The sequence below is a fragment of the Pistacia vera genome, unplaced genomic scaffold, assembly GCF_008641045.1.
Source record: "Pistacia vera cultivar Batoury unplaced genomic scaffold, PisVer_v2 Contig39, whole genome shotgun sequence".
NCBI classification, from domain to species: domain Eukaryota; kingdom Viridiplantae; phylum Streptophyta; class Magnoliopsida; order Sapindales; family Anacardiaceae; genus Pistacia; species Pistacia vera.
The window spans coordinates 1379365-1394435 of record NW_022196212.1 but is presented as its reverse complement, the minus strand read 5'-3'; the positions used below and the strand labels follow the sequence as shown (position 1 = coordinate 1394435).

The 15071-nt window shown below is 33.3% G+C and overlaps 3 protein-coding genes and 1 non-coding gene across 4 annotated transcripts; 2 read left to right on the top strand and 2 right to left on the bottom strand.

The window, feature by feature from the left end:
• Positions 1-2667: 2667 nt before the first annotated feature.
• Positions 2668-8614, top strand: LOC116141025 (protein OSB2, chloroplastic-like). The gene is made up of 8 exons (XM_031426586.1): positions 2668-3110; positions 3829-3964; positions 5767-5863; positions 6368-6471; positions 6555-6696; positions 6959-7000; positions 8057-8121; positions 8233-8614. Exons 1-8 carry the CDS (start codon positions 2797-2799, stop codon positions 8383-8385), a joined length of 1053 nt encoding a protein of 350 aa, XP_031282446.1. The 5' UTR covers positions 2668-2796; the 3' UTR covers positions 8386-8614.
• Positions 7417-7519, top strand: LOC116141045. The gene has a single exon (XR_004129725.1). It is a non-coding gene; the product is annotated as a U6 spliceosomal RNA (small nuclear RNA).
• Positions 8615-10120: 1506 nt separating the features above from the next.
• Positions 10121-11994, bottom strand: LOC116141014 (patatin-like protein 7). The gene is made up of 3 exons (XM_031426576.1): positions 11095-11994; positions 10556-10618; positions 10121-10432 (listed from the first exon to the last, which is right to left on the bottom strand). The coding sequence occupies exons 1-3, from the start codon at positions 11992-11994 to the stop codon at positions 10121-10123; spliced, it is 1275 nt and encodes a 424-aa protein (XP_031282436.1).
• Positions 11995-12642: 648 nt separating this feature from the next.
• LOC116141029 (patatin-like protein 7) lies at positions 12643-14759 on the bottom strand. The gene is made up of 3 exons (XM_031426591.1): positions 13734-14759; positions 13195-13257; positions 12643-13071 (listed from the first exon to the last, which is right to left on the bottom strand). Exons 1-3 carry the CDS (start codon positions 14631-14633, stop codon positions 12760-12762), a joined length of 1275 nt encoding a protein of 424 aa, XP_031282451.1. The 5' UTR covers positions 14634-14759; the 3' UTR covers positions 12643-12759.
• Between the last annotated feature and the right edge of the window lie 312 nt (positions 14760-15071).

The following is a 15071-nucleotide window of genomic DNA, read 5'->3' as shown; positions in this document are numbered from 1 at the left end:
GAGAGCAAATTAGGTCCAAAGCCTCCATGCTATTGAGGTTTTTGAAAAGGGAAGGCTATTAAGTCTTTTAGTAATGGAATATTAGATTTTAATGGTTGAGATTGATCGCAATTTGACTCGAGAGGGACGACTATACGAACCTTAATCGCCCGATTGCCAATGATTAGTGGGGTCGATGAGAGTAGGGTTTGAGGATTTTTAGTGAGTGATGATCGAAGAAGAGAATGATGGTGGTGTGAGGTCATAACGATGCTAAAATCGGAAGCGAAATATAAATTTGGGTAATAAAATGATATTTTAAAAGTTTATGGGTAGAAAGGTGCTATTAAAGTATTATTTGGGTGGGAAAAGTCTTTTACTCATTCAAAAACTTTGTTGTTGTTTGCTGCCACAAATTGCATTTTTGGGCTAAGATGAGCACACAGTTATGTAGATCAAAATATAAAGATTGTTTTTCCGTAAACGATTCGTCGAAAGAGTTGTCGAGGGTTAAAGTAATCCGACGGTAATTCTATTTTGGAATTTTATATTAAATTAATTAATTGTTTAAAAAATTAAATTAGTGGTTATGTAGGTGGAGTAATGTTATATTTACATCACTTTTTTATATAATTTTAATTACATCATGATGTGGTATATGTCACAATCACACAAATTTATAATAGAATTTGTGTGGTCGTAGCATATACCACGTCATGATGTTTACAAAATAGTGTAAAAAAATAGTATAAGTGTAACATTACTCTATGTAGGTGAGCCAAGCCCACCCATACCCACTACAAACCCAATGAGTTTACCTAAACTTAGGATGTTCGTAGGTTCGAAACCAATCATTTTTACTAAACTCAATCCAATTTAAATATATATTGGATTTTATATTTTTCAATCCAATCCAACCCAATTGTGAATTAAAATCCGTTTGATTTCAATACATAGAAAACTAGAATACGATCCAATACAATCAAATTTATACAAAATTAAAATCCAATCAAATTCAATCATATCAAATTTAAGAAATATTGCATCCAATTAAATAAAAAATAAATAAGTAATGTTATGTCCACAACCCAATCTTACATCCCCTGACGTGCCAGCTTGTAGACTTAGCATTATTAAAAATAAATAGATTTCATCTAAATCAAATTTGATTATATATCCTACTATTTTTTTTTTTTTTGTCAAAGTTTGATTATTTCATAATTAAAAAATGCATACATCAGATAACTATTATATTATTTAAACATTTGGAGATGATCATATTCAAAATTTTAAACAAATAATTATATTATATAGAGAGATTTAAGAAAATTGCATCTAATAGAATGGAAGATAAATTTATTTAATCTAAATCCAATTTTAATTATATATTCTATTAAATTTTTTGTCAAAGTTCGATTATTTCATAAGTAAATAATTTAGACATTAGAAAACTATTATATTATTTAAACATATGGAAATGATCATATTCAAGGTTTTAGACAAATTTTTGTTATAAAGAGACATAAGTTGATTGTCCATTACAAAGATAAAAATAACAAATTTAAATAATCTTAATAAAATAAATCTATCAAGTATTAAAACTAAAAATTGATTGTCACATAATAACAATTAATAAAATAGACTAAAAATTGCAAATTGAAAGGCATAGTTGGATTGGAGCGGTTTGGAATTGGATCTACTTAGAAAATCCAATAACCGATCCAATCTCATTGGATATCTTACCTAATCCAGTTAAATCCTCAAAACCGATCAAAATGTGATTGGGGTGAACCCATTGGATTGGATTATAAACACCCCTATCGAGGGGTGTTAAAAAAAATACAAAAACAGAACCGAATGGATAATAGAACCAAATTTTCGGTTATCTCAAAAACCGATTCAGATTCAGTTAAAAAAAAATAAAAAACCGAATTTTCGGTTCGGTTACCAGTTTTGGAGAATATGAAATTTGGTTTAACCGAATATGGTTTATTATAAAAATATTAAATTAAAATAAAAAAATCCAGTTTATTATAAAAAATATTAAATTAAAATAAAAAATAAAAAATTTCGGTTTATTATAAAATATTAAATAAAAAATATATAATATATTAACTATTAAATTAAAACCGGTTTTTCAGTTAACAGAAAATCGGTTTTCCCTTTAACCGAAAAACCTGTTTTTCCCTTAACCGGTTTGGTTTCGGTTTAGGAAAATTCTTGAATCAAAAAACAGTTTCGGTTCATAAAATCGGTTAACTAGTTTTTAACATCTCTACCCTTACCTAAACTTAACCTGATCCTTAATAAGGTGGGGTGAACCCAACCAAAACGATCGCTTCAATGGATTTTTTTGCCATTCTACATCAAATGTGTTGAAGTGGGAACCTAATATCTTTGATTGAAGAGTTGGGAAAAAGTGGAGAAGATTCTCAAATTTTATCTTAGAGGTTTGAGAAAAGACCATTATAACCTTATAAGATTAAGAGATGGCTAACATAGTTAGGTCAATACAAGGTCAAAGCCCAAAGTGTAGTACTTGATGTATTTATGAAATTATAGGGTTATTGTGTGATTATTGTGTGATTAGAATCTCTTAAGCTGGGATGTCCCTGCCCTTTTAAGTAAACCTCAGGGGAGGTTATGATATTCTTCATCATTTAATTTCATTTTAATTATCAAAAATTTCACTATTGTTATTTACTCAAAACCCTACAAAACCCTACAAACAACCGCCAAAATTCACAGAAAATTCCAAGCTTTCTCATGTCTTTCTTTTAATTTTTCTCTTAATTTCCTTCTCCCCAAACACCCACGATGAACTCGCTTCGTCGAGCAGTCGCACAAATCGCGTATTCACAGTCCACAACAAAACGCACCGTTTTACGTCCGACGATCACGGCTCTTCTTGCTCAATCTTACTCCACTAAACAGTGGAGAAATGCCAAACCAGCAACAGCCGACGTTTGGCCGCGGCCGAGTGAAATTCCGTTCCAAACGAAGGTGGCCAACTCGGTGAGCCTGATTGGCCACGTGGACTCGCCGGTTCAGTTCGAGACTTCTCCTGATGGCAAGCATTGGGCTGGCACTGTCATCAACCAACGCGCCACTTCTGATTCTCCCCAACTTTGGTATTCCTTCAATTTGAACCTCTGTTGCTATTGTTTCCTTTTGGGTTTGTTTGTGTTTTAGACAAATTAGGGGACTTCATTTTAATTTGCCATAAACATTATGAAATTTTAGGGAGGTTTTTGACAGGTTTACCTGAATTTTAGCCTAAACTTTGGAGTTCAATGGAGTTTTCTTTAAATTTTATGCAATTTCAGCAAGGTTTTTAACCATTTAATTTTTTTTTTAATAAAATTAAGCGTTGATTTACTCAGTTTGCGTTGGAATTATAAACATACGTGGAATAGAAATCTATTTTTTTTTTTTAAATTTTGATGGTGTGGCCGGTTAGATAATTGTTGTAGATAGTACTTTATTAGGTTAGCCTTTGATGGGTCTGTTTGATTTTAGATAAATTCAGGGGAGCTGAATGGAAATATTCTTCTTTGGGTAAATTTTATTTACGCCCAGATTTTTGACCTAATTGCAAATGGTACCCCTGAAAATTAGGCAGAAAAAATTTGAAAGAGGTATTTGGTGATTTAGAAATCAAGTTTCTGATAAGTTTTCAATAAATTTTCAGAGAGGTCTCTAGGCTCTAATGATTTTAGAGGTAGTTTATCATGTGCGTTTTAGTTAATTTCAAATTTGGTGTGGTGCATCTCATATTTTGGACAAGATTCGTTGGAGTTCAATGGTGAATTTCTTTGATTAAATGAAGTTCATTTGATGTCTGTTTAGGATTCCTGTAGTATTTGAAGGTGATTTGGCTCACATTGCTGCTTGTCATTTGAAGAAAGATGATCATGTACATATAGCTGGGCAACTCACTGCGGATCCACCTTCTCCTATTGCAAGTCAACGTGCCAATGTCCAGGTAAGAGATGAGTTTTTGCTGTATGTAGTGACTTAATTATTGCTTAAAAAATTTAACTAAAGTTATGGTTTTAGGGTGTAAGAGAACTTACTCTTTGATTCCCTCGGTTGTCTCATCTAGTTGGGGAATGATTTGGTTGGACTGATTATCTTTTAGGAAAAAACTTATAGTGTATTAGAAGTTCAAGGTAGGCTTTCATGTCTTTTTTCTTCTAGCAGTTTCTTATTTAGGAGTCAAAAAATTTTGTAGAAGGAATAATCCAAAAATCTATAACATATGTGCTACCTAACACACTCAACTACTTTTTCTGGCAATGATATGATTGCTGCTGTAATAATCTAGTTAGGGTCTTTTTTATAGAGCTGCCTCTTGAGGTAGGTAACTCTTGCTACTCCAATTATTTTCTGCTTGTATATGAAACAAAGAAGAACCTTTGTTACTAATAAAGTAGAACTTTGACTATGAAGTCAAAGAAGCAGTCTACCAACCATCAAATAAATAGAAGAAAAGGAATCAACTAGCTAGTAAAAAACCCTCAATCTATTCATAAGATAACAGCACCCCAATAATGTTTGCGAAGGCTCTATTTTTGGTTACTGTGTAAAATACTCAATTTTTTTTATCTACTGTGCATTAACAAAGGTCCCCAACCAGGATGCTATGCTAGATCAAGTCATTAGAAAACACTTTAGTTTTCTCGTACGAATCTTGAACGCACACCTCTTGAATCCTCATCAACCTCCTTATACACATCTTGTGCTCAATTTCTTAATCCTTATATCTATATATGTGGCACATGCTTGAACAATTGGAGATGGTTTCTTGTGTTTTATGATGATTGCATCTTCTTCTTGTTAATTTGGTCCTTAATTTTTTCTCAGGTCTTGATTAATAGAAATTGATAGTTTTTGAAGGCATGAATCTCTCTCACCTACCCTCTTCTCCTCTTCTCTTATTGTGTATCTTTATCTTTCATTTTCTTCATTCTCAAAACTTTCTGCTTGTTGCTTGTTATTTGTGTATCCTTAATTATTAATGACAATGCCTTTTCTTGGTTTCTAAACCCATAAATTCTAATTGAGCCTGGCTCTTTTTCCTTAACAACCACTTAACGTTAGGTATGCTAACATCAAAGAAATCTAATCTATTTTATTGCATTTGAGAAATTCCAGCTGGAAGTTCTTGGCAGTTTTTAAGTATAGAATAACATATATAAGGAAGAGAAGAAGAAAAGATAGAAGGCTGGGAAAGTAAAAGTTGGTCGCAGTATGCAAACAACCCTTCTTATCTATATCTATCTATGAACAGGTCTGACCCACTTCAAGGAGACTAATGTGATATAGCATTAAAATGGACAGCAATAACATGAGTAAAAAGGATAGGCTACTGGCATATAAGTTTATGTCCATATAACAAATAAACGTTACTCTTATAACAAAATGTAAATATGAAAAATTCAAGAACTCGACTCATCCTCAGGCTGGAGCTTAGAGATCAAACATCTAAGCTTAGACAAAAAGAAGTGAAGGAAGAATGAGCTAGAGGTTTAGTGAGGTATCTGATTTTTGGCTCACATAGAGTGCAACAATATATTTCTCATCACTACCATCAAATCATTTATGTTTCACACTATCATGAAATACTAGATTACTATTGATAAAGATAATACCTTAACTGTCTCAATGCATTTCCATCATACCAGGAAACTTTATATCTTTGAATTTATTTATTTATTCTCTGTTTGGGCAGTTTTAGGTTATCATCTTGTGTAGGCTTTAACATCCAAGGTTTGATCATGTTAGGTTATGGTCCATAGTGTCCATTTTGTTGATGTATCTTATAAAAAAGGGAAGCCCTTTTCATCTCAAAAACAAGAAGTGGGAACCAAAGATCATTCAGGTAAAACCATAATTTCTGGTTCATATCCCATTTGTCTGTTTGTCACCTTATGTGGAAAAATATGGGCTTTCAAATTACTTGTTTTGTTGCTATGCTTCAAAGTTTCTAGAGGGATATTTGTAATCGATAATCTTGTAGATTTTTTTTTTTTTTTTTTTTTCTTTTTCCCCCTCCCAAAAAAACTTTAATGATAAGCTGTGAGATTGATTAAATGAAAAAGATGTAACCAATGAAGGGCGTAATTGCTTAGTAAAATTAGGAAGTCTTTCAAATATCAAACAGGGAAATGAAGTTAATGAAGGTACTGACAGCCATTACCCTGTTAGCTTGTTCCTAAGCAGATAGTGGGAGGGATAATATGGCTCAGTGATAGCCTGCTGTAGCTATTCATATGTAATTTCTCATTGTCGGGCTTTTCTCTGCAATTATTCTATCTTAGAAATTGGTTATTGTCATCGTTGTATGACACCTTAATTTTACTTGGTGTTAATTACCTTTTTTCAGCCAGCACAAAGAACGATAGTAATTCAGCTTCGAGTCCCTGGGATAATCTCCTTAATAATCCAGAACTGTGGTGGGATTACCGTAGTCAGAAGCGCAGTGGATTGGTGATGACCCTTGTATTTTGAAATTTCTTCATCATTTGAGTAACTATATTAAAATCTTTGATACCCTTAGCATACTTTAATAGGTAAAATCAGGACACCCTGACTTTAAACGTAAGGATGGTGGCCTTTCACTCTGGCTCACTAAGTCATCAGGATGGGTTTTGTCTCAACTTGATGGAATAGAGTTTGATGTTCAGACTCCTAAACAAAAAATTGCGAAGGAAGGTAAAAGTCTGAACTTTTCTTATATAGTGAATATTTTTTTATTGTATTTCCTACATGCTGACTTATTTCTGTCCACTGTTTAATTGAAAAGTTTTTCTCAAAACTTGAAGGAGTCGATTCTAATGTTCAGGCTCCTAAATTAAAATGCGCTATATGAACATTTCTTAAATATCTGAAATTTTTATTTTTATAATATATTGGCATATTTTAGTCTAGTATTTAATTTAAAATGTTTTTGTCTGACTTGACGGATCGGAACCAGATTTTCAGACTCCTAAATCGAATTATCCAAAACGACGGAAAGGTATGAACCTTTTCAATTTTCTGACTTATTTTTCTTGTGTTCGTTATATATTGGCATACTTTACTATATTTAATCTAAAAATCTTTACTTCTCTACATGATTTAATTTATTGCGGCTGGTAAGTACTAAATTTCACAGCCAAATTTATGATACTATTGAAATTTAAATGAAACAATTTGGAACCAGGTTACTTACTGTTGTTTTTGATTGTTTTGTGTGGTAGTCTAATGTGTCAATAATTTGTAGAATTCCTCGAACTCCATAACTTTCTTAAATTAAAACATTGGCTTCTTTATTATATGTGTCTTTTTGTTTTCTTTTTGCTTTCCCCTCTGCAACTGCTCAACCCTTTTCTAAAGCTAGTGCAAATAATATGTGAGATATGAGCCTAATTATAAATATAATCCTCAATTGCAGTCCCTTAGGGGGCATTTGATAAATGTGGAAAAATACTGAGAAGATTAGCATGGTTGTGGTGCAAGGATAACATACCTAAACCAAGTGAAGGTCTAATTTTTTTATTCTAAATATATATGGGGGGATGTAGGGATGTTCTGTTTGGCGTACAGAGTGACTAATAGTACAGATTGAGTACTTATCCTGGTACTAGAAAAATTCTAAGTCCTAACCCTCTTATAAATAAAAAATTTGGCTTTAAAATTTTGAATAGAGTAATCCTTTTGTGCAAAGCTGGAATTTCTTTTATATCTTTTATGATTATTGAAAGACACATTTGCTGTCTTAATTTTTCTTTACTAGAAAGAAAAAGTTCATGATACTTTATCATCAATACATGATAATTTAAAATGTTTTCTCAGTTGTTGGCCGTACTTATAAGTAAAATATGGCATCACCTCTGAGTTGGAGAATTTCTGCTTGATAAATGAATGAATGCCTTTAAGAAAAAAGAAAAAGAGGTTTCAATGTGGAGCAACATAATGTTAAGTTAAAATATCTATAAACCAAGAAATATCTATTCACATTGTAGCTTTTTTTTTTGTTGGTTTTGTGTAAATGGACATTTGTAGCCTAATAAGGCGATTTTCTAACTTTCAGGAGATGAACCTTGGAAAGACTTGACGGAAAATCCAAAAAAGTGGTGGGATAATAGATTGGATAAGGTAAAATTTTATATTTAATCGGCTGTAAGGTCGTATTTTCCGTGATTCACTCTTTTTTTTTTTTTTTGTTTTTTTTGGCTCGCTCATATGCATTGTTACTATTCTTTTCAGTTGAGCAAAAATGCTCCTGACTTTAAGCACAAGGAGACTGGCGAAGGACTATGGCTTAATAGTGCACCAGATTGGGTGCTACCAAAGTTGCCTGAGCCTGTAAAGAGTCAAAAAGCTGCTGCTTTCGGCAAGAGAGATACACTACTGTCTTGACTCGTATCAGAACTGGAGATGAATTTGTAAGTCATCACTTTAGATCGTACATTCTTTAGTTCTATGTATTTTCTTTTGTCCGGAAAGAAAATGATACTCGCAAGTTCCAGATGATTAACTGCTTTTGCAATCCATGGATGATATAAACATCTTAATTATCAATCTGTTTGGGGTTTTGAATCTCAATTGACTTTTTTGCCCCTCATCACCTAAGGTTCAATATTTTAAAATGTCTTTTAATATTTATTTTTCATAGCACAAACAGTGAATCTCGTAAATTTCATTATTATTTTCCAAAAATATCTCAGATGTACGACTACTTATATTATGAATAATATTTTGGGTACTAATAGATGAGTACTAATAGATGAGTACTAATATGTGTACTAACTAAAGTATAGTATCCGTATTATACGCATAATACGGGTACTATGCTTTAGTTAGTACACATATTAGTACTCATTCATTAGTACCCATAGCATCACTCCTCTCAAAGAGGCATACTTCTGTTCTGGCTTGACCATGGTCACCTTCGGCCCTACAGAATTTTTCATCCTTTAGGTTTCACGAGTTTAGTAGAAATTTTCCTTTATGTTAAACAGTGTAAGATATTTTTGTCTTCCTGACAAAAACATATCATCCATAATTGTACTGGACCCTAGTGTTATATATAGTGTTGAAGGAGGTTACATTATTTTCTTATAGGCTTATAGCAATTCATCCAACTGATATAAATATCAACTAGTACCATAGAATTTTCTAATTTATTTTTGTAAAGTCTGCCACATTATTTGTTTGGTAAACCAACGATACCACTTGTTTTTTTGAAGGATTATTAATGTAGGCTCATATAGAGAACGTCTTATTTTTTCAACATCCAATGTCTCGGAAAGATCTTTTGGTACTTTTGATAATTTAAAAGGCTCTATGATAATTTACCTGATGTCTTATGAGGATCTGTAATACTTTTTCAAAACACAGGAATTTGAAATATTGGTTGATTATTTAAATAATTTTTTATATGACTCAAACTCTTTATTATAAATTTATAAATAGTTTGTTCATAAAAATAAAATTTTTATTCTTTAAATATAAATTAAAGAGTGAGTTTGACTCTCTACATCTAGATAGTCAAATTTCAATCTCTATCCCAATTTTATTTAATAAATTACAAGTTTTTTTGTATTTTATTATTAATTCTCTTTCTTATTTATTAAGTCTAATTTAAAGAGTTTATTGGATTTGAATACAAATTTTATTCTTTATATTTAGAAATTAATAAAGTTACTCTTTATTTATATAAAATATGCTCTTTAAAATAAAGAACACTGGAGATGCTCTTACATAGTTATGTTAGATTGTATACGATAATAGCCCACTTTTAATTATCTCCTTATAAAAGGAGAAAATTCAAGCATGAAGAGAAAAAAAAAAAAATTAAATAAATGTTACACCCAATATAAGTACCAAAAGCACAAATTAAAAAAAATAAAAATAAAAATCGAATAACCTTTCTAGCAAATTACAAGCTCTTTTAACTTATATTACAACTGATCATTACTATATATATATAATTATATAGTAATACATATACACATCAAACTAGAAATTAATACGGAAAACTCAATAGCTCAGCTCGGAGTCAACTCAAGCATTTTGAAGTTGGTCCAGAGCGGCAACAAATGCAAATATAACTCAATCCTAATTAATCGAGTCAAACCATTCTCGACGGGAATTAGCATGAAGAAGACATAGTTGATAAAGTTGTGGAAGATGAAGTTCTTGGTGTTGGAAATGAATGCTTCAACACAACGGTTGGGAGAATACTTTTTTTTCTCCTCTCTTGTTCTTTGATTAATTCTCCTGCGAATACCTCTATCTTCTCTAGATTTGTGCTTTCCACCATCTTTTTCCCTTTGAAAAGAATTGATTCATATGTGTTTTTTGAAAACATTTCCTCTATTGCACATAATATTTCTGTTTTCTTGTTTGTTTTCATCGCTTTCTCTAGCTTCCCTTGCTCGCTCTTCGCTATTATCCCATTTGCCTGCAAAATTGTTTGGGACAAATAGATAAAATTATCGGACAGATATAGTAGTCTTAACACTGATTTACAAATAAAGGTAAAATTGTAATTATACATTAGCATTTTCATGAAGAATATTAGTACCTGAATTCTGACATAATTGCTTGTCCCACTTTGAGCAAATGCCATAGAAACAGCTTGATCAACCTATAAATTAAGAAAACAAAGATAAGATTTGGTTATTAATCAATTACAATCAGGACAAGAAGGTTATTTAATTATTAATTAATTTATTCAAGATTCTATTTCATCAATTTATTCTAATAAAAATACTGAAATATACATAGTGGTTGATGAAAACTTTTATGATTGTCCCCCCAACTACCATACATTAAGTACATTTTATACAGTCCCCCATAGTAATTAACTTATTGGACCATCACAATTAATACCCATTTTTTATTCACAAAATTGTTAAAAAATTAAAAAACTGTTTTGCAAAAACATTTTTGAAAAATAGAATTTTTTTTTTTTAAAGAAATATAAATGCCCATCTCTTGTAAGAGATATTTTTAGTTCTAAATTTGAAGACCCCATTTTTTTTTTTCAATAGAAAAATAATTTTTTTGGTTTAAGTAAAAAAAGAAAATTGAATAAAAAAGATAAATGGAAATTATTTTTACCATATCCGAAGCTCCTTCACCAGCAATTCTAACGAATTGTGACGGCAACAGACTCCTTTTCGACCCAACGCCGTAATCCGACTCTCCGTTACCCAACGACACTACCACGAGATCCTCGACGCCGTTACAAAACGGGAACTCCAGTTTATTATTTAACACGTGCGTAATAGCGGCAGCCGTCGGGTTATTCATCGCAATGCCGCCATCGACGGCCACAATCTTCGTCCTCTGGTCAACGGACTTCATCTCCACGGCCCCAGTCACCGTTGGATTAGCAGCCGTAGCCAAACAAACGTCTCTCATTTTGAAATCATAACCGTCCACTTCCAACGCGTCAGCGCGGGAAAACAAGAACGGCGCGCCCGTGGCGAGATCATAGCACGTGATCAGCACTGGCTTCACTGTATCCTTCAAAGTGTACTCGCCAAAAGTCTTCCGTAACAACTTCTCCACCTTAGCCGACCGGAGACACCGCCGGAGAATCCCACCGGACGATGATCGGAAAATATTCCGGCGATTCTCGATCATAAACTCAAGCGCTTGTTTAGCAGTGAACATTGGAGTACCATCTCTGCCACGTGTAAACAACAAAGCGGCGAGGATTCCTCCGGCTCCGGACCCCGCTACGACATCGAAGTAATCGGAGATACGAGCATTGGGGTTGCCTGATTTTTTGGACAGGAAAGATTCCAAGTGGGCAAGTGATTTCCCGGCAAGTATGCCGTCGGTGGCGCCGCCGCCATCAATGGAAAGGATTCTTACTTTGCCAGTCTTGACGGTTTTGTTATTGATTTTGTTTTGATGTTTGTGTTCTTCATTGTAGCCGAACAAAAACTTGTTTTCGAGAATGGAGAAGATCTCGTAACTGAGCTTGTCCATATCCATGTTATATTCAGCCATATGATTTCAAATAAAGATGAGAGATGAGAAATGGAAAAGCGAAGCTAAATGAGGTGGAGGAGAAGAGGGTGAGTGAAGATGAAGATGAGAAGGGGGAGTGGAAGTTATTTTATAGTGGGAAGAGTACGAAGAGAGGATGAATACTGTAGACATAAAGGAACATTCCTTGTATGGCGTTTAATCGGCGATTAGAAAGTTAGTGTTGAGAATGCATGCTTTCTTTTTTTTGACTGGCTTTATTTTAATAAAATACATGCTTTATTATATTAATAAATGGTTTGTTTTGGTTCAATTCTGTTTCCCTCCAATAGGGACATTATGATTAAATAAACGCCTCTATCAATATATATTTTACGATTCATCAACCTTTTTCTCTTTGCGTTGCTTGTACTAAATATTTAATTACTTATTTAACACTCTTTATTTATTAACAACCAACTTTTGTTTTAATTACATGCAAATCATAGTGTTTTAGTAACATTTAATATCTTATTTTACAGTGTCAATATATTGTGAATAAAGCCTATGATATCATAATAGTCTTACCTCAAACAAATAGCAACGTAGTGTGAGGGAGCTTCGGTGGGAACTGAGACCCACTTTTAAGTAGCTCAAGTGATAAGACGAACGTTGAGATGTGTAATACGGAAAACTCAATAGCTCAGCTCGGAGTCAACTCAAGCATTTTGAAGTTGGTCCAGAGCGGCAACAAATGCAAATATAACTCAATCCTAATTAATCGAGTCAAACCATTGTCGACGGGAATTAGCATGAAGAAGACATAGTTGATAAAGTTGTGGAAGATGAAGTTCTTGGTGTTGGAAATGAATGCTTCAACACAACCGTTGGGAGAATACTTGTTTTTCTCCTCTCTTGTTCTTTGATTAATTCTCCTGCGAATACCTCTATCTTCTCTAGATTTGTGCTTTCCACCATCTTTTTCCCTTTGAAAAGAATTGATTCATATGTGTTTTTTGAAAACATTTCCTCTATTGCACATAATATTTCTGTTTTCTTGTTTGTTTTCATCGCTTTCTCTAGCTTCCCTTGCTCGCTTTTCGCTATTATCCCATTTGCCTGCAAAATTGTTTGGGACAATTAGATAATATTATCGGACCGATATAGTAGTCTTAACTCTGATTTACAAATAATGGTAAAATTGTAATTATACATTAGCATTTTCATGAAGAATATTAGTACCTGAATTCTGACATAATTGCTTGTCCCACTTTGAGCAAATGCCATAGAAACAGCTTGATCAACCTATAAATTAAGAAAACAAAGATAAGATTTGGTTATTAATCAATTACAATCAGGACAAGAAGGTTATTTAATTATTAATTAATTTATTCAAGATTCTATTTCATCAATTTATTCTAATAAAAATACTGAAATATACATAGTGGTTGATGAAAACTTTTATGATTGTCCCCCCAACTACCATACATTAAGTACATTTTATACAGTCCCCCATAGTAATTAACTTATTGGACCATCACAATTAATACCCATTTTTTATTCACAAAATTGTTAAAAAATTAAAAAACTGTTTTGCAAAAACATTTTTGAAAAATAGAATTTTTTTTTTTTAAAGAAATATAAATGCCCATCTCTTGTAAGAGATATTTTTAGTTCTAAATTTGAAGACCCCATTTTTTTTTTTCAATAGAAAAATAATTTTTTTGGTTTAAGTAAAAAAAGAAAATTGAATAAAAAAGATAAATGGAAATTATTTTTACCATATCCGAAGCTCCTTCACCAGCAATTCTAACGAATTGTGACGGCAACAGACTCCTTTTCGACCCAACGCCGTAATCCGACTCTCCGTTACCCAACGACACTACCACGAGATCCTCGACGCCGTTACAAAACGGGAACTCCAGTTTATTATTTAACACGTGCGTAATAGCGGCAGCCGTCGGGTTATTCATCGCAATGCCGCCATCGACGGCCACAATCTTCGTCCTCTGGTCAACGGACTTCATCTCCACGGCCCCAGTCACCGTTGGATTAGCAGCCGTAGCCAAACAAACGTCTCTCATTTTGAAATCATAACCGTCCACTTCCAACGCGTCAGCGCGGGAAAACAAGAACGGCGCGCCCGTGGCGAGATCATAGCACGTGATCAGCACTGGCTTCACTGTATCCTTCAAAGTGTACTCGCCAAAAGTCTTCCGTAACAACTTCTCCACCTTAGCCGACCGGAGACACCGCCGGAGAATCCCACCGGACGATGATCGGAAAATATTCCGGCGATTCTCGATCATAAACTCAAGCGCTTGTTTAGCAGTGAACATTGGAGTACCATCTCTGCCACGTGTAAACAACAAAGCGGCGAGGATTCCTCCGGCTCCGGACCCCGCTACGACATCGAAGTAATCGGAGATACGAGCATTGGGGTTGCCTGATTTTTTGGACAGGAAAGATTCCAAGTGGGCAAGTGATTTCCCGGCAAGTATGCCGTCGGTGGCGCCGCCGCCATCAATGGAAAGGATTCTTACTTTGCCAGTCTTGACGGTTTTGTTATTGATTTTGTTTTGATGTTTGTGTTCTTCATTGTAGCCGAACAAAAACTTGTTTTCGAGAATGGAGAAGATCTCGTAACTGAGCTTGTCCATATCCGTGTTATATTCAGCCATATAATTTCAAATAAAGATGAGAGATGAGAAATGGAAAAGCGAAGCTAAATGAGGTGGAGGAGAAGAGGGTGAGTGAAGATGAAGATGAGAAGGGGGAGTGGAAGTTATTTTATAGTGGGAAGAGTACGAAGAGAGGATGAATATTGTAGACATCAAGGAACATTCCTTGTATGGCGTTTAATCGGCGATTAGAAAGTTAGTGTTGAGAATGCATGCTTTCTTTTTTTTTTTGACTGGCTTTATTTTAATAAAATACAATTTAAAATGTGATAATACATGCTTTATTATATTAATAAAAGGTTTGTTTTGGTTCAATTCTGTTTCCCTCCAATAGAGACATTATGATTAAATAAACGCCTCTATCAATATATATTTTACGATTCATCAACCTTTTTCTCTTTGCGTTGCTTGTACTAAAAATTTAATTACTTATTTAAC